This window comes from Psammomys obesus, unplaced genomic scaffold (genome assembly GCF_907164565.1).
Source record: "Psammomys obesus unplaced genomic scaffold, mPsaObe1.curated_primary_1811, whole genome shotgun sequence".
NCBI classification, from domain to species: domain Eukaryota; kingdom Metazoa; phylum Chordata; class Mammalia; order Rodentia; family Muridae; genus Psammomys; species Psammomys obesus.
In genome coordinates, this window is record NW_026585689.1 from 19,357,564 (window position 1) to 19,377,678 (window position 20,115).

Consider the following 20,115-nt stretch of genomic DNA (forward strand, 5'->3'; position numbering starts at 1 on the left):
CTGCCCCTCTCTAAATCCACTGATAGGGGACGTCTCCTCCCCTTCCATCTGACCCTAGCTTATCAGGTCTCATCAGGACTGGCTGCAATGTCCTTCTCTGTGGCCTAGCAAGGTTGCTTCTCTCTCGGGGGTGGTGGTGAGATGTCAAAGAGCCAGCCACTGAGTTCAAGGCAGAGAGAGTACCTGTTTCCCTTACTAGGGAACCCACTTGGATACTGAGCTGCCATGGGCTACGTCCAAGCAGAGGTTCTAGGTTATATCCATGGATGGTCCTTGGTTGGAGAGTCAGTCTCAGAAAAGACTTCTGTGCACTATCTGTGCACTATATATCTTATTTGGTCCTTGTCAATAGCTTTAATACTACTAACTAATATTTATACAGTATTGGATATTTACATTGATGGTGTTATTTTAATTGAGATGGGTAAAATGTCACAAAAATGCAAGTACATTTTTTAATCACACTAGGCAGAAATCTTACAAATACAAACTAGTGACAATGCTATATCTGGACACTTTGTTATTATGAAATTTATTATTTGGTAACAGAAAAGAGATTAACCATCAACAACTGATTGCTTCACACCTTCTACAAAGCTGTTTTCCCCCTTTTGGCATATGTCATAACTTTCCTTTTCACTGAAGAAAAAATAAAATCATCAAAGATATGTTAAGAATATTTATACTCTCTTGAGTGGTGTTAGTTGTGTAAGATACAAGTCCAGTGTCACAGTATCATGACCAAAAAGGCGATGGAAACCCTCTGTGATAGCTGCTAAATACAAACAAGTAGTGAAGTGTGCGGGAAGGAAGAGAGGAGGGTGAATCTGAGAGAACACAATGCTCTCTACAACCCTGCTGTCGGTGTCACAGACCCAAGCCACCATTCTGCGAGCCCTTATGAAAACCTTCCCCAATCTTCCATATCGTACACAGGGAAGTAGACACTATAGTCATACTCTTCTTTGGACCTCTCTCCACAGAAGGATTTCACAAAGTCACATGCTTTATTTGCGGAACTTACTTCAGACTTTCCTCCTGTTGCATCACATATGTTTGAGAATATTCTGAGAGAATTATCATTAGAGAAAAGCTATGTGTATGTAATATGAGTAAGCATGCATTTATAAGCTTGAAGTCTTGTAAAAGACAAGCTGATCAAGGGAAAGTCTTGTTCCTCAGCTATATTGCTGGCAAAATAGTAAAAAAGTTGTAGACTTTTCAAAAGCTACAGAAAGAATGTAAGCATTAAAGGTACTCTAGCTTTGTCTAAGCATCCTTACCTGCTGAGTCTACCATGCATAAATAAGATTAAAAGCACAAAAAATTAAAAATGTACTTTTGATAACATTTACCAAACCATTGGTAATGTTCATAATGTTTATCAAAACATCAAAAGGAACCTATGAATAATTATGTTTGTGGTGGTATTGCTGAATAAAATATATGCAGGAAATGATACATACATCTTTCAAAACCAAAAGATGACTATGACTTATATGTGTACATACAAATATTACTAAATTATGTTTCACTTGGAAGCTACAGTGAAGTCACTATTAAGAATTTAGTGATAGGAGAAAACATAACTTTAAAAGAAAAATAGTTTTTATACTCTATATAAACATGTATAAATGGATGTAAGACGAAAGGAAAAAATATGTACACCTACATATATAAATAGGTATGTATTACATGTATATATACACAATTCACTCACACATGTATGTTGATGGTACTAAGAATTGAAACCAGATTCTCTTACAACTTCTACCCATAAGAAAAATAGGTAAGCAAGAAGAAAGAAAAAAGATTGACTTGATTAGTTGCCCTCCTCCGTCATCACTTAGGGGCCCATAAAAATGGTAGTCAACACAGAAGGAATTTTTAAAACTTCAAAAGAGATGTTGGCTATGTGTCTAGAGTTTTGACAAAACAGTCTATAAAATTGATTGAGACTCCTCTTTCCACAGCACTGTATTGGGTTATGCAAGGCATACCTATAACTTCTCATTTCCCCATTTTTCTGACCTAACCCAGTTATGGAAGTCAATGACTACGGGAACATGATTGTGTTTCCAGATGGAGACTGTGATATAAAATGAACTCTACCATGTCTTGTAATGAAGATGGAAGACTTCAAAATGAATAATTCACACAGAATGCACCAAGCATCATGAGAAATTGATGCAAGCTTGGAATATATCACATTGTGAATATCTAACTTCCTCTGTTTCCAGTCTAGAAAATTAGCTGTCATGTTCGTTAACCAATGACCTTAAGAGCAGTGTTTAGAAATCAGTGGATTTTTTTTTTTTTGTATTGCTTGGGCAGAAAATGAAAATTCGCCTTGGCTGTCCTGGACTCACTTTGTAGACCAGGCTGGCCTCAGACTCACATGATCCTCCCGCCTCTGCCTCCTTGAGTGCCGGGATGACAGGCGTGAGCCACCACACCCTGCTGCATTTTCCATCTTAACATTAATCTTGCAACTGAGTTTCAAAACTTAGTCAACTTAAGGATTGCTGTATGAATTATATGGCATCTACTGCTTCTGACATATCTCTCCAAACTACAAGCACAATTATCTTTTTATCTTTTTTTCTTTCTTTCTTTTTGGTTTCTTGAGACAGGGTTTCCTTATGTGTAGCTTTGACTGTCCTGGAACTCACTCTGTGGACCAGGCTAGTCTTGAATGCCCAGATACATGCCTGCTTCTGCATCCCAAGTATTAAGATTAAAGGTAGGTGCCACCACTTCCCAGCACCTTTTCTCTTATTACAGAAAAACAAAACAAAACAAACAAAAACACAGGCCTGCTTAAATAATTATACCTATCTAAGAAGACAATGTGATATTTTGACCGGTACACAACATGTACTAATCAAACAGGAAGTTATTGTATCAATTCTGTATGTTTAGAAACTCTTCAACTGTTTCCCAAGGTGTTGTTTTTCCAGTATCTGCTGCTGGGAGTTTGAGAAGTTTTCAAATTGTGTTATGATTACTGCAAAAACTCAGATGTGCTTTTGGTGAAGGAAGCTGTGTAGGTTAAAAAAACAAAACATATTCATTTCTTGTGTTTCAGTGGAAAGCCATGTACATATTGAAATGTGTGCTTCGTGGGTCAGCATTTTTGTGTATTAGCAAATAATTTTTCACTATTGCTGTGCTGTTCCTCATAGCTCACATAGGAAAACATCTGAAGGAACAGCTCAAATGAAGAAGGCTGTTTCAGAATTCATTCTCAGCCAATTTTGCATCAGCTTTTAAGTAGGCTAGGAAGATTATGGAAAAGAATTCTCTGTGGCCTGAGGAATTTACAGCTATCTTTATTTCCTTTCAGCTATTTATCAGCAATATAAGGTTTCACAAACAGTTGTCTGTTGCCAATATGTTCTGAATTCCTTAGTGAAAAGATGACTTGCCAAAAAAGTCTTGCAAAGAGCTGATAAGAGGCAAAAATTGCCATTTTTTTCTTGTGGATACAAATTGATATTTGGGAGATTAAAGTTCATTCTTTGAAAGCACAGGCATATGTTCTAACACTTGTGTCCTGCTGGCTTTGCTTGTGCTGTATTGAGTGGCACCTAGAACCTTCGGGATCTCTGGAGCCCTATTTACATTTGTCAAGATTGAATAGACTCTTCTGAAACATGTCAGAAAGCACATTTGGGTCCAGGTCACAAAAAGGCAGAAAATCCTGCTGATGTCACCACAGGAATGGAAACACATGCATTCCACGGCTGAGTCTCTTCTAATACATTTTGCTTCAACAGAGAGATTGAGGACTTAAATCATATTCCCATTAAAATATACTTGTATTTCAGCAGTTCTAATCTAATTTTCAAATTTTGGAATCTTTTAATAATTCATACTCCCAGATACGAAGTTCTCTCTTTTGGGGCAGTGGGGGCCTCACACTCTTCCTCTGGTTGGATTATCTGTTTTCTGAATCATAAAGCTGTCATGGCCAAACCTAGAAATCTCTTTAAAGATGCATGTTTGGCACCATCTGCATGTGCTATCCAACAGATGTCTGGATAGTTAGAATCTCTTGAGAGCATCATAACGTGTGGTTTTAGTTATAATAAGTAATCCAAACTTCTTTCCCCCTTTGGTCTTGCTTTTAGTTCTGGGACAAAGCCTGTAGTTTGTAGAGAATTTACAGAAGAATATTTCATTTCATTCTTCCTTCTTTTGTTAATTTTTATCCCCGTGTGTAAAATGTCTTTATATGCGCTCTTGAAATGACTTTCCTGGACTGCTAAGCAGTTATCATGATCCCAAGATTTTATCACCCAAGAGGTGATCAATCACGTTGATGTTCAAGCTGAGAACCCAGTATGCCCATTACCATAAGAAAGAAACTACCAATCGCTGTGATGTATAATTTCTGTTTGTCATAAGTTCAGTTTTGTAATGATTGCCTCACATTTGTGATGCCATAAGTACCTGCCAGATTTCTGTCCAGCTGGACACTGGAACAGATGCCAAAGGCAAAGAAAGGCTAGAGGGCCCCTGCGCAGCAGAGTTTGTGATGTTGGAGCAAGGAAGGCTCTAAGATGGTAAACTGACTACTGTGGCTTGTTGTCTTGGCCTGGGAAAACAGGAGCAACGGGAAACACCTGGCTGTAAATGGCTTGTCACCTCCAGTGTTTGCCTCAGGTGTGCAGGTGTTGCCCTCATTACCTTAACATAGTAAATTACGGTCTAAAAGAAAATTCAGGTTTGATGGGTTTTACATGTCTACTCTTCTTTTGAAAGTAAAGACATCTTGGCAAGTTCAGGCAGTTTTCACCTCATTGTTCCTGACAGTACTGTTTCTGTGGAGATTTTTAAGTAGATTCAAAAAAATGTCTCTATATGCAGAAAGGTCTTCTTTTGGTAGTAAGTCCTGTACTTCCATGGTGAGGCATCACTCATTATGAATGTGCAAGATTTGTAACCATGAGACTAAATTTAACTTCATATTTGGCTTAAGAAATATGAATCATATTTTTAACAACTTTAAAAAATTTTCAGTCACTTATGTATTAAGTATGAAGTCAAGTAATCAAATAGACAAAAATTCGTATAACACGTTATAAAGTATACTCATATCGAATGCACAAAAACTCACAGGAATCAAGGTGAGCTTTAATATTAAAATTTGGCCAAAGATGAAATGGAGAATAAATTATAATCACCTGTTTTCCATATTCATTAATAGTGAAATAATGAAAATGCAAACAATTAGATATATTAAATCTATAATGATGGTAATAAATATCTTTTAAAAAGTGAGTGTTACAGTCATCTTGAGCACATTTAGGCACCACAATTTAATAAGTAAGTGTAACTGACTGTGAATGTAGCTTCAGCTATAATATGTTTTCAAGGAGTTTTTAATGCGTATTTATGTGTATATGCATATGTTGGCAAATTATGTCCATCTGTTGAGGGCTATCACACCATAGGACGCTGGCCTTGAGGTCTCCCAAACGAATAAAGGTTTGTGTGCATTTTCACAAGACGATGCTGTTCCTGCACTAATCTGCACTGTAAACAGTGGTTGGTTACTTGGTGATCTTTTTTTTTTTTTTTTTTTTTTTTTTTTTTTTTTTTTTTTTTTTTTTGTGAAAGGACTTTTTTTTTATTTCTTTTTTTTAAAATTTTTTATTAATTACACTTTATTCATTTTGTATCACCCCATAAGGCCCTCCCTCCTCCCCTCCCGATCCCACCCTCTCTCCCCTTTCTGCATGCTTGCCACTCCCCAAGTCCACTGATAGGGGAGGTTCTCCTCTTCTTTCTGATCTTAGTCTATCAGTTCTCATCAAAAGTGGCTGCATTGTCCTTTACTGTGGCCTGGTAAGGCTGCTCCCCACTCAGGGGGAAGTGATCAACGAGCAGGCCAATCAGATTATGTCAGAGGCAGTCCCTCTTCCCATTACTATGTAACCCACTTGGACACTGAACTGCCATGGGCTACACCTGTGCAGGGGTTCCAGGTCATCTCCACGAATAGTCCTTGGTTGGAGTATGATTTTCTGGGAAGTTCCCTGTTTTCAAATTATCTTGTTCTGTTGATCTCCTTGTGGAGTTCCTGTCCCCTCCAGCTCTTACTATTTCCCACTTCTTACATAGAATTCCATTCACTCTGCCCATCAGTTGGCCATCAGGCTCAGCATCTGCTTTGACAGTCTATACTGCAGAAACTTTCAGAGGCCCTCTGTAGCAGGTTTTGAGGTTGTTTCCTATTTTCTTTTTTTTCTGATGTCCATCCTCTTTGCCTTTCAGGATGGGGATTGAGCATTTTAGTTAAGGTCCTCTCTTTTGCTTAGTATGTTTAGATGTACAGATTTTAGTGGGTTTATTCTATGTTGTATGTTTATATGAGTGAGTATATACCATGCTTCTGGGACAACTCACTCAGGATGATCCTTTCCAGGTCCCACCATTTACCTGCAAATTTCATGATTTCCTTATTTTTTATTGCTGAGTAATACTCCATTGTATAGATGTACCACAGTTTCTGCATCCATTCTTCAGTTGAGGGGCATCTGGGTTGTTTCCAGCTTCTGGCTATTACAAATAAAGCTGCTACAAACATGGTTGAGCAAATGTCCTTTTTGTGTACTTGAGCCTCTTTTGGGTATATGCCTAGGAGTGGTATGGCTGGATCTTGAGGAAGTGCTATTCCTAGTTGTCTGAGAAAGCGCCAGATTGATTTTCAGAGTGGTTGTACCAGTTTACATTCCCACCAGCAGTGGAGAAGGGTTCCCCTTTCTCCACAACCTCTCCAGCATGTGTTGTCCCTTGAGTTTTTCATCTTGGCCATTCTGATGGGTGTAAGGTGAAATCTCAGGGTTGTTTTGATTTGCATTTCCCTAATGGCTAATGAGTTTGAGCATTTCTTTAAGTGCTTCTCTGCCATTCGATATTCCTCTACAGAGAATTCTCTCTTTAGCTCTGTTCCCCATTTTTTAAGTGGATTACTTGGTTTATTGCTTTTCAGCTTGTTTAGTTCTTTATATATATTGGATATGAGTCTTCTGTCAGATAAAGGGTTGGTGATGATTCTTTCCCAATCTGTAGGCAGTCACTTTGTTTTGATGACTGTGTCCTTTGCTTTACAGAAGCTTTTCAGTTTCATGAGGTCCCATTTATTGATTGTTGCTCTTAGAGCCTGTGCTGTTGGTGTTCTGTTCAGGAAGTTTTCTCCTGTACCAATGATTTCTAGAGTATTCCCCACTTTTTTTTTTTCTAGCCGATTTAATGTGTCTGGTTTTATGTTGAGGTCTTTGATCCACTTGGACTTCAGTTTTGTGCAGGGTGATAAGTATAGATCTATTTTCATTTTTCTACATGTAGACATCCAGTTGGACCAGCACCATTTCTTGAAGATGCTAACTTTTTTCCATTGTATGATTTTGGCATCTTTGTCAAAAATCAGGTGTCCATAAGTGTTTGGGTTTATTTCTGGATATTCTGTTCCGTTCCATTGATCCACCATTCTGTTTCTATGCCAGTACCATGCAGTTTTTATAACTGTTGCTCTATAGTACAGCTTGAGATCAGGGATGGAGATATCTCCAGAAGATCTTTTATTGTAGAGGATTGTTTTAGCAATTCTTGGTTTCTTGTTATTCCACACGAAGTTGAGAATTTTTCTTTCCAGGTCTGTAAAGAACTGTGTTGGCAATTTGATGGGAATTGCATTAAATCTGTAGATTGCTTTTGGTAAGATGGCCATTTTTACTATGTTAATCCTGCCAAGCCATGAGCATGGGAGATCTTTCCATCTTCTCATATCTTCTTCTAATTCTTTCTTCAGAGACTTGAAATTTTTTTCATACAAGTTTTTGACTTGCTTGTTTAGGGTTACACCAAGGTACTTTATGTCATTTGTGGCTATTGTGAAGGATGTTGTTTCTCTAATTTCTTTCTCAGCCCATTTGTCTTTTGTATACAGGAGTGCTACTGATTTTTTTTTTTTTTGAGTTAATTTTGTATCTGGCCACTTTGCTGAAGGTGTTTATCAGCTGTAGGAGTTCCCTGGTAGAGTTTTTGGGGTCACTCTCGTATACTAACATATCATCTGCAAATAGTGATAATTTGACTTCTTCCTTTCCAATCTGTTATTTCCTTGATCTCCTTCAACTGTCTTATTGCTCTAGCAAAGACTTCCAGCACTATGTTGAAGAGATATGGAGAGAGTGGGCAGCCTTGTCTCGTCCCTGATTTCAGTGGGATCGTTTTAAGTTTCTCTCCGTTCAGCTTGATGTTGGCTATAGGCTTGCTGTATATCGCCTTTCTTATGTTTAGATATGTGCCTTGAATCCCTGATCTCTCCAGTACTTTAAACATGAATCGATGTTGGATTTTGTCAAATGCTTTTTCACCATCTAGGGAGATTATCATGTAGTTTTTTTCTTTCAGTTTGTTAATATGGTGGATCACATTGATGGATTTCCATATATTGAACCACCCCTGCATACCTGGGATGAAGCCTACTTGGTCATAGTGGATAATATCTTTGATGTATTCTTGGATTCGGTTTGCAAGTATTTTGTTAAGTATTTTTGCATCAATGTTCATAAGGGAGATTGGCCTGAAATTCTCTTTCTTTGTTGAGTCTTTGTGAGGTTTAGGTACCAAGGTGATTGTGGCTTCATAGAATGAGTTTGGTAATGTTCCTTCTGTTTCTATTTTGTGGAATAGTTTGAAGAGAATTGGAGTTAGCTCTTCTTTGAAGGTCTGGTAGAATTCTGCGCCGAAGCCATCTGGTCATGGGCTTTTTTTGGATGGGAGACTTTTGATGACTGCTTCTATTTCTTTGGGGGATATAGGACTATTTAATTGATTTACCTGGTCCTGATTCAGCTTTGATAAGTCAAATCGATCAAGAAAATTGTCCATTTCATTTAGGTTTTCAAATTTTGTGGCATATAGACTTTTGAAGTAAGTCCTAATCATTGTTTGGATTTCCTCAGTGTCTGTAGTTATGTCCCCCTTTTCATTTCTGATTTTGGTGATTTGGGTGGTGTCTCTCTCCATTTTAGTTAGCTTGGCTAAGGGTTTGTCGATCTTGTTGATTTTCTCAAAGAACCAGCTCTTGGTTTCATTGATTCTTTGAATTATTTCATTTGTTTCTAATTGATTGATTTCAGCCCTGTGTTTGATTATTTCCAGCTGTCTACTCCTTTTTGGTGTGTCTGCTTCTTCTTTTTCTAGGGTTTTTAAGTGGGCCATTAAGTTGCTTGAATGAGCTGTCTCGAATTTCTTCTTGAAGGCACTTAGTGCTATGAACTTTCCTCTTAGCACTGCTTTCATTGTGTCCCACAAGTTTGGGTATGTTGTGTCTTCATTTTCATTGAGTTCTAGAAAGACATTAATTTCTTCCTTTATTTCTTCCTTGACCCAGCTGTCATTTAGGAACAAGTTGTTCAGTTTCCATGTGTGTGTAGGCTTTTTGCTATTTCTGTTGTTGTTGAAATCCAGCTTTATTCCATGGTGATCAGACAGGATACAAGGGATTATTTCAGTCTTCTTGTATCTGTTGAGGCTTGCTTTGTGACCAACTATATGGTCTGTTTTGGAGAAGATTCCATGAGGTGCTGAGAAGAAGGTAAATTCTTTTGTGTTTGGGTGTAAAGTTCTGTAAATGTCTGTGAGGTCCATTTGATTCATGACCTCTGTCAGAGATATTGTTTCTTTGTTTAATTTCTGTTTTGTTGACCTGTCTTTTGTTGAGAGTGGGGTGTTGATATCTCCCACTATCAATGTGTGGGGATCTATATGTGGTTTAAATTTTATCAATGTTTCTTTTACAAATGTGGGTGCTCTTTTATTTGGGGCATAGATGTTCAGGATTGTGATGTCTTCCTGGTGGAATTTTCCCTTGATGAGTATGAAGTGTCCTTCCCCAGGTGTTTTTATTAATTTTGGTTGAAAGTCTATTTTATCAGATATTATAATGGCTACTCCTGCTTGTTTCTTGTGTCCATTTGCTTGGAAAGTCGTCTTCCAACCTTTTATCCTCAGGTAATGTCTATCTTTGTGTCTTAGGTGTGTTTCTTGTATGCAACAGATTGCTGGGTTTTGTTTACGTATCCATTCTGTTAATCTGTGTCTTTTTACTGGTGAGTTGAGTCCATTGATGTTGAGAGAGATTAATGACCAGTGGCTGTTAGATCCTTTGATATTGATGTTGCCTGTGTTCATAAGGTTGTGTGCTTGGATTCTTTTTGTTTTGCTGTAGTAAGGTTAATTATTTCCTGTGTTTTCTTGACAGAAGCTAATTTTCTTGGGTTATATTTTCCCTTCCAGTGTCTTCTGTAATGCTGGATTTGTGTGTAGGTGTTGTTGAAATTTGTTTTTGTCATTGAATATCTTGTTTTCTCCGTCTATGAGGACTGAGAGTTTTGCAGGGTATAGTAGCCTGGGTTGACATCTGTGTCCTCTTATGGTCTGCATGATATCCGCTCAGGCCCTTCTGGCTTTCATAGTCTCTGTTGAAAAGTCAGGTGTGATTCTAATGGGTTTGCCATTATATGTTACTTGGCCTTTTTCCCTTGCAGCTTTTTGTATTTTTTTCTTTGTTCTGTATACTTACTGTTTTAATTATTATGTGGCAGGAGGATTTTCTTTTCTGGTCAAATTTGTTGGGTGTCCTGTAGGCCTCATGTATTCTTATTGTCTTCTCCTTTAACTTGGGGAAATTTTCTTCAATGATTTTGTTGAAAATATTTTCTGGGCCTTGGAGAAGGAAGTCTTCTTTTTCCTCTATTCCTATTATTCTTAGGTTTTGTCTTTTCATATTATCTTGGATATCTTGGACGGTCTGTGTCAGGAATTTTTTGGATTTAACATTTTCTTTGACAGATACATCGATTTCTTCCATTGTATCTTCTACACCTGAGATTCTTTCTTCCATTTCTTGTATTCTGTTGGTTATGCTTACCTCTGTAGTTCCTGTTTTCTTCCCTAAATTCTTCCTCTCCATTATTTCCTCCATTTGTGTTTTCTTTAATTTTTCTAGTTCTATCTTCAGGTCTTGAGTTGTTTTGTTTACTTCCTTCACCTGTCTGCTTGTATTTTCCTCTTTTTCTTTTAGTTCCTTCAACTCTGTCTCTTTTATTTCTTTTGGTGAGTTAATTATTTCTTCTCTGAAGGCCACTAGCTGTTTGGCTGCATCTTTCCATATTTCTCCACGGATGGTCCTAATCTGCTTGTCTTTATCTTCCTCCATTTCTTTATGGATAGCCATGATCTGTTTGGTTTTATCTTCCTCTAATTCTTTACGTATTTTGTTTGTTTCCTCTATTATCCTCTTCATCAACATAGATGTAAGGTCATCCTCTTGATTTTCTATTATGCTGCATTGTTCAGGGCTGTTTGCCCCTGGATGGCTGGGTTCTGGAGATGCCATATTGCTCTGTCTTTTGTTGGTTGAGCCTTTATGCTGACCTCTACTCATTGGGCTGATTTAGGTGTTGGCTGTTAGTTTCTGTGCTTCCTGGAGTCCTGAGGTAGGGTTATCCCCTTGGCTGGAAGATGATTTTTCCTGAAGGAGTCCTTCTCTGCTTTTTGGTTATGGTCACTGTATGGCCAGTGTTTCTCCGGAGTTGCCACTGCTCACCTCAGGTTTATAGCCCTGAGTAGTAGCTGTGGTCTATGTTAGGCAGGGGGGGAATCTCCCCTTACCCATAGAATTTCTCAAGACATCTGCCCCACTGCTGGGTTTCTTGTTATAAATTTAGTGAGCTACTGCTCACTAAATTTCCATGTACAGTCCTCTTGAAGAACCTGCTGATTCCCTAGCTGTGGGGTTTTCTCCCAACAGGGTACCTCAGTCTGTTATCCTGGGGCGCACAGTTCTGTCAGGGAAAGTGGGAGGTGCACTCAGCAAGTCTCTGGGCCAGAGGCTGATTGCTCTGCTCTTGACCTGGAGAATGTGCACCTAGGTTGAGTTGGTGCCTGGGGGCACTGTACTGGTCTGGAGGCTGGGTGCCTCACTCTGAACCAGAAGCTGTGTGTCTCTGTCTGGGATGGCGGCTGCAGGCACTGCTCTGGTCCAGATGCTGTGGGTGCAGCCCTCTTGATGGACCAGGGATTCCCACAGTTTTGACAGTCTAGCTAGGGATAACTGGTTGATCCTTGGCAGAGTATCTGAGGGCTGTTGTAATGGCTCTCTGGCTTTTGTAGGTCTGAGGATGCAGCTGTGTGTCCCAGTGCCCTAGGGGAACTCAATAATGGCGGCAGAGCACAGCGCTCCTGCCTGCACTAGAGTCTGCGTGAGTCCAGGAAGTGTTTTGGTGCTGGGTGTCCTAAGCTTTATATCTGCTGACCCCCTCCGCTGGGGTTTCCTCCTGCCAGAGACACGCAGTCTGGTGCCCTGGTGCCCTGGTGCCCTGGTGCCCACAGTTCTTTCTGAGGCGGTGAATCAGGCGCGCAGGCAGGGCTCTGTGCAGGCGCCTGGGTCCCAGCTCTGTGTCCGGGCTGGCTCTTGGGGTACCCGCGGAACCCAAGTCTTTTCTAGGGGATGTCTGGGTAACCTGAGGTCGGTCCCAATTGTTTCCTGCTCCGTGGGGTTATCTCTCGACTGGAAAATCCAGTCTATGGTGTTGTGGGCCCACAGTTCAGTCTGGGACCGTGACCAGATCACACTGGAGTGTAGCTCTGGGCTGGTGACCAAGCGCCTGGAGGAACCAAGATCTCTTCTGCAGTTTAGCCGGGTGAGTTAAAGCTGATTGAATCCCCCACCGTGGGGTATCCTCTCACCTGTGAAACACAATCACTTGTGCTTTATGGCCGCGAGTTCTGATTGCTGGTCACTGTGCCAATCCTGCTGTGCTGCTCCTCAGAATGAGAGTCCTCCCGGCGCCGCCATCTTGCCCCACCCATTTCTCTACTTGGTGATCTTAAACTTTAAATATATTGAGCACAGTGGTGGAAAAAGAGTATTGCTTAGAACTTTTACTCTCTAAATACTATTGATAATGGTTGTAGAATAAGAATTCTGTGGATTTTGAGATTAAAACAATTTGTGTTCGAAGTTATAAAGAAGTATGGTGATTAGACATGATCTGTTTTGATATTCACCTGAAATTACATTTCAGTTGCCCAAATGGGAATGCATTCTTCATTCTCTCCTCAAAGTTAATAGGAAGGTGCTATGTCCACATGGATCTTCCTTAGAAAGCCTTAACTTGCATTTAACCTTATTACCCAAGCCTCAGGCAAACAGATGAGTTTATGTTATCATTTGCAGTGTTAAGTTCAGAGCCTCATGGAAATGCACATGTGTGTCTCTTAAATATTTCTGTGCTCATTTTTCTTTCTGTCAAGTGGGGGAAGGTTGTAGTTTGATCATATTCAATTCCCTCCTCCATCTCCTTCAAGATCCAAATCGCATTTAGTAGCACCCAACTCTGTGTGCTCATTTTAAAAAGTCCTGTCAAATCCTGTTAATGCTACCTTTGCACTCTGAGGTGTATGGCCATCTGCTGGAGTGCATTAGCCCTACCAGCAGACACACTGTTAAGAAAAGCTAACTCTTCCAGGGAGATCTCAGTGGCAGTAGCTCCTCAGCTAGGGTGGGACTTGGTGTCTTTAGCTATTCCCCCAAGTTACTCAAGTTATTGCTTCATCCTCTCCATGGTATTTAACTCTTAGTCCTAGAAAGTTATACAGACATCTGATTAGTAGCTTGCAACCTGCTTTTTGGTGTTCCTAATCTGCCCGTTTTCAAATCTTCCCCTCTGCCACCTTTTCCTTTATGCATTCTGCATTGTTTATTAAACTTGGAAGCAAGCTTACTTTTCATTCGTGATCCCTCCCAGATGCTCATCCAGAGATGCCCAGGCCATCTTTTCCACTGCAGAGTATAGATGTTCTAGTAGATTCAACAGAATCTCCTCTGAGCCAACTCCTGTTCCTTTCCTGGGACTTTTGGAGAGCTTCAGGATATTTCCACAAAATGTCTTGGAGTTGAAGGAAGTTAGGGAGGGGGAAGGCTTTAGGCTTCTCATGTTTGCATACATGTAGCTGCTCTTCTGAGTCTTTTATCTATAACTTTGCCAGATACCAACTTGTGAAACCATTACCTCTTGAAATTTAGATTTTTCTTTCCCTCTGGAGTAGGGAATGTGGTCCTAGTAACATCCTTGTAAGATTCTCTCAGTGTGGTGATCTGGATGTTGGAGCCCTCTTCAAAGTTTGTGTCGAAATTTTCCTCTTAAGGTGTTGGTATTAATGCGGCCTTTGGAGGATGGATAAGTGACAGGAGCTGAGTCCTTAGAAATGGGATCGATTTTCTCCTAAAGGGCTTGAGTAAACACAAACCCACACCCACACACCAAAACCCTTTCTATTTTAAGAGATGATGAGAAGGAATCTCTATGAATCAGAAAGCGAGCTTTCATCCAACACCAACTCTTTTAATGTCCTGATCTTAGATTTGAGCCTCTACAATGGTGCTAGAGTAATCTTTGCTGTTAATCAGCTACCCAGTTTGTAGCATTTGTTTGAACATCCTGAACAGACTGACTGCCAGACTCACACATTCTGAAATGAAAGCAAACTGTGATCCTCTTATGTGACCAGATTTTTCTCACATTCCTAATTATTCCAAGTTTGTTTGCTTGGGTACGGATATTTTTTTTTCTCTCTCTCTTCTGTGGCGATCAGGTGGTGTTGGTATTGGAACTGAAGTGAGGAAATGTATCTCTGAGCTTTTAATTTCTTTTAGGCTCTTTTCCTGAGAGCATGTCACCTTCAAACTCTGAAGTCAATAATGTGATATCTTTGTTTCCTGGTTTACTTCTGATTTATAATAAGCAAGCAAACACCATGAGTCAAATGTTCTCTGTTTTTAAGACGTACACACTAGGGAAGCGGATGAGTCTGGAGCAATTATGTTACAAATAAGCATAGAAGAGTCCATTAGTTGATGTGACATTTCCTATTACACCAGTGCAATGGTCTAAAGCATAACAGACTACAGTATGACTTTATTGTATTTTAGAAATAAATTTCAAGTTAATGTAATTGTTAAATTTGTTAATTTGTAGTTGTTAAAATTATCAAGAGACTCATTTTGTTAGCCTTGATATGGTTTTAGCCTTGATATGATGCGCACGCGCACACACACATGCACACACACACACACACACACACACACTATACAGGTAAAAGAAGAATATGAAAATTGATTAGTATTTTTGTGAACTAATTTTGTTAGAGACTGTTTTATGTGGGGGTTAGTCAAGTGTGGCTAGGATCCTCCTGCCATAACTTACAACCAAAACAGTTCACTTAAGGTATACATATACGCTGTCATTAAGACATAGTCTCTAACATCAGAACCCCTCTTTACGAACCTGCCTCTTTCATTGCTTCCCCTAAATTCTGCATTCTTATTGAGTAAAATGTGTATTATTTAGAGCACAATGGAGCAGATTAAGTCAGTGATTTCATGCAAAGTTCCCTGTACTGTATGTGAATGTAAAACTCTAAACCCAAAGAACATTAGCTAGCCTTGTTCTTATGCTTTTCATTTTTTTCTACTAAAATATATTATGGACTGAAGAATAAAACCAAAATGAAATTATTAACACAATATAAGCAAACCTGATGATTTCTGTCAGCCAGTGGAAATCCTGGATGTGTTAGGACCTACTTTCATATACATTTGATTGGCAAAGAGTCCCATTTGGAGCGAAGTTTGTGGCAGAGGATAGTCTATTATGACAAAGAAATTTTGGAAAATTGCACATGTATGTAGACCATATAAGGATCATAATTAACAATGTCGTCTTTCTTCATCATGTTGAGCAAACACTAAGTGGCTTGCTCTTCAGCATCCCGAATCACCATTAGCAATTGTCTTTACTAGAAAAATGGCAGCCCTGTTTTTGTGATACAGCATAACAGTCATTTGTCATTGCTCTATTTCAAACTAGCTCTATTTATTTTGAAATTTACAGAAATCGATGGCTGGAAATTAAGGCAAAGACTTGATTTATGTCTTTCCGCTAAGAAGCAGCTAAACAGTCAGGATCCAATAGTTATTTAATACCTGTGAGGTTATACATGGATTGGCAGATGGATTGGATTTTTTGAACTAAGGGATGACACGGAGCTATGGAGCCAAACACTGAAGAGATTCATTTATAATGAGAGAATGATTTCTGCTTTTTGGGGTCCATCTTTAAGTAATTCCATACTTGGCTATGGCAAAACATTCACATGATCTTAGGGAGTCATATATCTTTGCACATCAAACTTGAGATTGCCTTTATTTTGAAAGTTAAAAAAAAAAACACTCGATGATTGCAGCAGTATTCATGAGTTGCAGTGCTGACATTCTATCGATTGATGTAGTCTTCAGCTCTGGAAATACTGTGTCATCTAAAAGATGAGAAGTATTAATAATGAAAAAAATATTTATGTAGTCAACAAATTGTCAGTAAAGGTGGCTTAGATTATGAGTCACTGCACAGAGACTATGTCAAGTTGCAAATGATTCTACCAACAAAGTTACTTGAAAATGAGTAAAGCAAACTTGAGTGTCGCTTTACATCCCTGATCTTTTTATTTCTTCTCCTTTTCCCCTCTCCTATTTTATCCTCCTCTTCCTCTTCATTAAAATTGGAGTAAAAGTTCAAGACAAGTGAAATCCCAGTATCCTTAGAAAATAACAGTTAGACCATTCTTTTGACACCCAGAAACTGTTGCCTTTGTCTATAATCTCATACTTTGTGGTGTGTAAACTGTGCCTTGGAGTTCTGGTGTGCTTTAATTTTAATTTTAATTTTTATGTATTTTTATATTAATTACACTTTGTATCTCAGCTTTAGCCCCTCCCTCAAACTCTCCCAGTCCCACTCCCCCTCCTCAATCTATTCCCATACCCCTCTCCAAGTCCACTGATAGGGGTGGCCCTCCTCCCCTTCCATCTGACCCCAACCTATCAGGTCTCATCAGGACTTGCTGCATTGGCTTCCTCTGTAGCCTGGTGTGCTTTAAAAAGAGAGGGAGAGAGAGAGACTTATTTAGTAGTTATTCTCTTATTTATTTATTTATTTACTTACTTACTTACTTACGTATTTATTTATTTATTTATTTTTACATCTTGACTGCAATTTCCCCTTTTTTCTCTCCTCCTAGTACCCAACCCTTCCCTTCTTTCCATGATCCACTACTCCTCCATTTTTCTTCAGAAAAAGGCAAGTCTCCCAAGGTTATCAACCATACATGGCATATCAAGTTGCAGTATAACTAGGCACATATCCTCATATTAAGCCTTGAAGAGGCAACCCAATAGGAGCAAAAGGGTTCCAAAAGCAGGCAAAAGAGTCAGAGACAGACCCTTTTTCCCCACTTTCAGTAAGGTCTTACACAAGAAGACCAGGCTATACACTGTAACATATACGCAGAGGGCCCAGGTCAGACCCAGGTAGGCTCCCTATTGTTGGTTCAGTCTCCATGAGCCCCTGTGAGCCCCACTTTGCTGATTCTGTGGGTTTTCTTCTGGAGTCCTTGATCCTTCTGGCTCCTAAAAGCTGATGTGCTTTTTGTGTTCCTTTTATTTATTCTCTGTCATGTTATGCTGTCCTCTTTGAATGTTGTCTTAATATCTGCATCTAATGATATTGTTTATAATGATCTTATCATTTAATAAAAAAAATCTTTGATAGTTGAATGGACAACTGAAATGTGATGGCTGAAATGTGATAGTAACAATCAAAATGTAAAACTATCCTGGGTCATTGTTTTGCTGTTGTTTGTTTTTGTTTTCCAATTTTTAGTATTAGCCAAGATTGATAACACTTTTAAACAAAGGGTCAAGAAAATAGTTTGCGATCCTGGTACTAACATAACAATTGTCATGTCTTTCTACCCAATTTTCAGAGGCCTTACTTCACATTTTGGTATTTGGTTCTGAATATCTTAAAATTTGTTTATTGAGAGTGTTCACGCTTCCAAATTAAGGACTCAAATATAAAAATAAATGTCATGGAAAGAGGCTATAGACATGATAAGTAAGTGACGGTACCAATGATGTCAATATATATCTACATCAAAATATTTATATCTACATTCTCTGTGTGTACATGTGTGTGTGTGTGTGTGTGTGTCACTTATACCTCAAAAAAGGCAAGGAAAATCCTTACAAAATGGAACTTGAGTTCAGGTGGTAGCAAGACAGTACCTGCCTTGCTAATTGCCTGTATCAAAAATTGGTTAAATGACTGTAGTAGATCCAAGCCACATTCATATTTTCATATATCCTTTTAAATAAACTTCCTATATTACCTAGCACTTGGAATTTAGGTGTGTTTATGTATCTGTTTTAAATTTAATATTTAATCTCATTTGCTTGCAATGTTCCTTAGACTTTTCTGAGCCACTTTAAATTCATTATGGGAAAAGACGTTAAAAGAAGTAAATTAAATATAGAATATATGTCTGCACTTGTCACTGTGGCTTACCAGCTTATCAATAGCACTAAACTCGACATTTTAATCATATTTAGCCACTCACTGTGATTTTCAGTGATGCCACTCTGAATGAAATAAATTTTAAAACAACTGCGTATATTCGTCCATGCTCTCATTGCCCTGGTTGCTGTAAATTTTAACTGAAGCACTGCTTAAATGTTCCTCTAGTTGAGCATGTCTCTTTTTGCTTTCCTTATCATCTCCTCTCAAATTTAAGGCACAATTTTCTAATTTTATTGAACTGATAATGCACTCCCTACTCACGGGGGAAAAAACAACATAACAATGATTTCTCTTGTATAAACAGCATTATTCTACTACAGAATTCTTTTCCTGTAGTGTGCTCCTGGGCCTTTTTAGAGAATAGATTGTCCTTAGGTCATTTCTCATGATTGTCTGGGTTCTGTTTTCTGCACTCAGGATTTTTCAAGTCAAGAACATTGATAAATGCTCTATGTACACTTGTTCTTCATTATTTTCCATCTTTATCATTTTTAGGTCTCCAGCATCAGGACAAGAGCAAAGAATCAGCTTGGTACTGAAGAATGGTGTTAGTATGTCATATGGCAGCCTGAATCCATGGGCCCGCGGGAAATGATGCCATTGGGATTTCCAGTCCAGCAATGGAACATGGGAAAACGGATGGAGAAGAGGAAATAAAAGGCCATTGACTTTAGCTATGAACCTTTTCTGGAGAAAGCAAAGTGGGTCCTAGTCACGGAAGAAAAGCCTTTTTGTTTGTTTTCCCTCATCTGAGCCTTTGTCAGCTGTGCAATGTGTCATTTTACTTGCCTTTTACAAGGACCTTGGTTAGGTTTTGTTTGTTTCTTCTTCTTCCTTTTTTTTTTTTTTTTTTTTTTCTTTTTGAACCAGCCAACTTGTCAGGAGAAGATGAGTCAACAAATGAAAATGCTCATTCCTTCAGGAAAACCGTTTTGTAGCTCTATCTTCGTCTATTTTTGTAGAAATTACAGGAAGTTTGGTATAGCAGGGAGGGGATATTTTTGAGGGATGTATTGTCTTTTAACGTCGTAATGCTGTTGGGTTTTGTTTAAAGAACTTGCTCTCGGAAAGGCACTGGCCAGAGTGTTTAAGCGCTAGTCTTTGCAGGGTCCCCGAAGCGCTGTGTCTGTGCTTCCGAGGGGACCCCGAGGGTTTCACACTTACTCTTCCTACAGCAGTGGCCATTCCCACAGACAAACCTGGCAGCATTGTATTTATATTGAATCGCAGTGAAGACTTAATTCTATGAGAGCTCCCTTTGTTTGAAGTTATATATGAGCAGTTTGAAAGGTACACTTTCTTTTAAAGGGTCACAAAATAAAGGGTATTTCATTACTTTGATTTTCTTCCAAAGAAATGGTCTCCAGCAGTAGGACAGAGCAAGGACTAACTTTGTTGACTTTGAGGTTGACTAACAAGAAAATTTAAGTTCGTGAACAATAAGTGGTTCTTTTTATAGTCCATCCAATATTAAGAATTAGGAATAGAGCTTATGTGAAACTTCAAAATGGGGGGGGGGGGAAATCCCTGCATTTAGCCATGATACCTGTGGATACTATTGACTAATTTTCTTAGTTTATAACCATTCATTCATGGCAGTTTCAAAAGTCATAACTTGAAT

General features: G+C 38.9%; 1 protein-coding gene across 1 annotated transcript in view; it reads left to right on the forward strand.

Annotated features, from left to right (window-relative positions):
- Vgll3 (vestigial like family member 3) overlaps positions 1 to 19,743 on the forward strand; it is a 50,530-nt gene extending 30,787 nt beyond the window's left edge. The window contains exon 6 of the mRNA XM_055593342.1: positions 19,549 to 19,743. Within this exon, the coding sequence (XP_055449317.1) occupies positions 19,549 to 19,743 (195 nt within the window). The remainder of the gene's footprint in view (positions 1 to 19,548) is intronic.
- Positions 19,744 to 20,115: the final 372 nt, after the last annotated feature.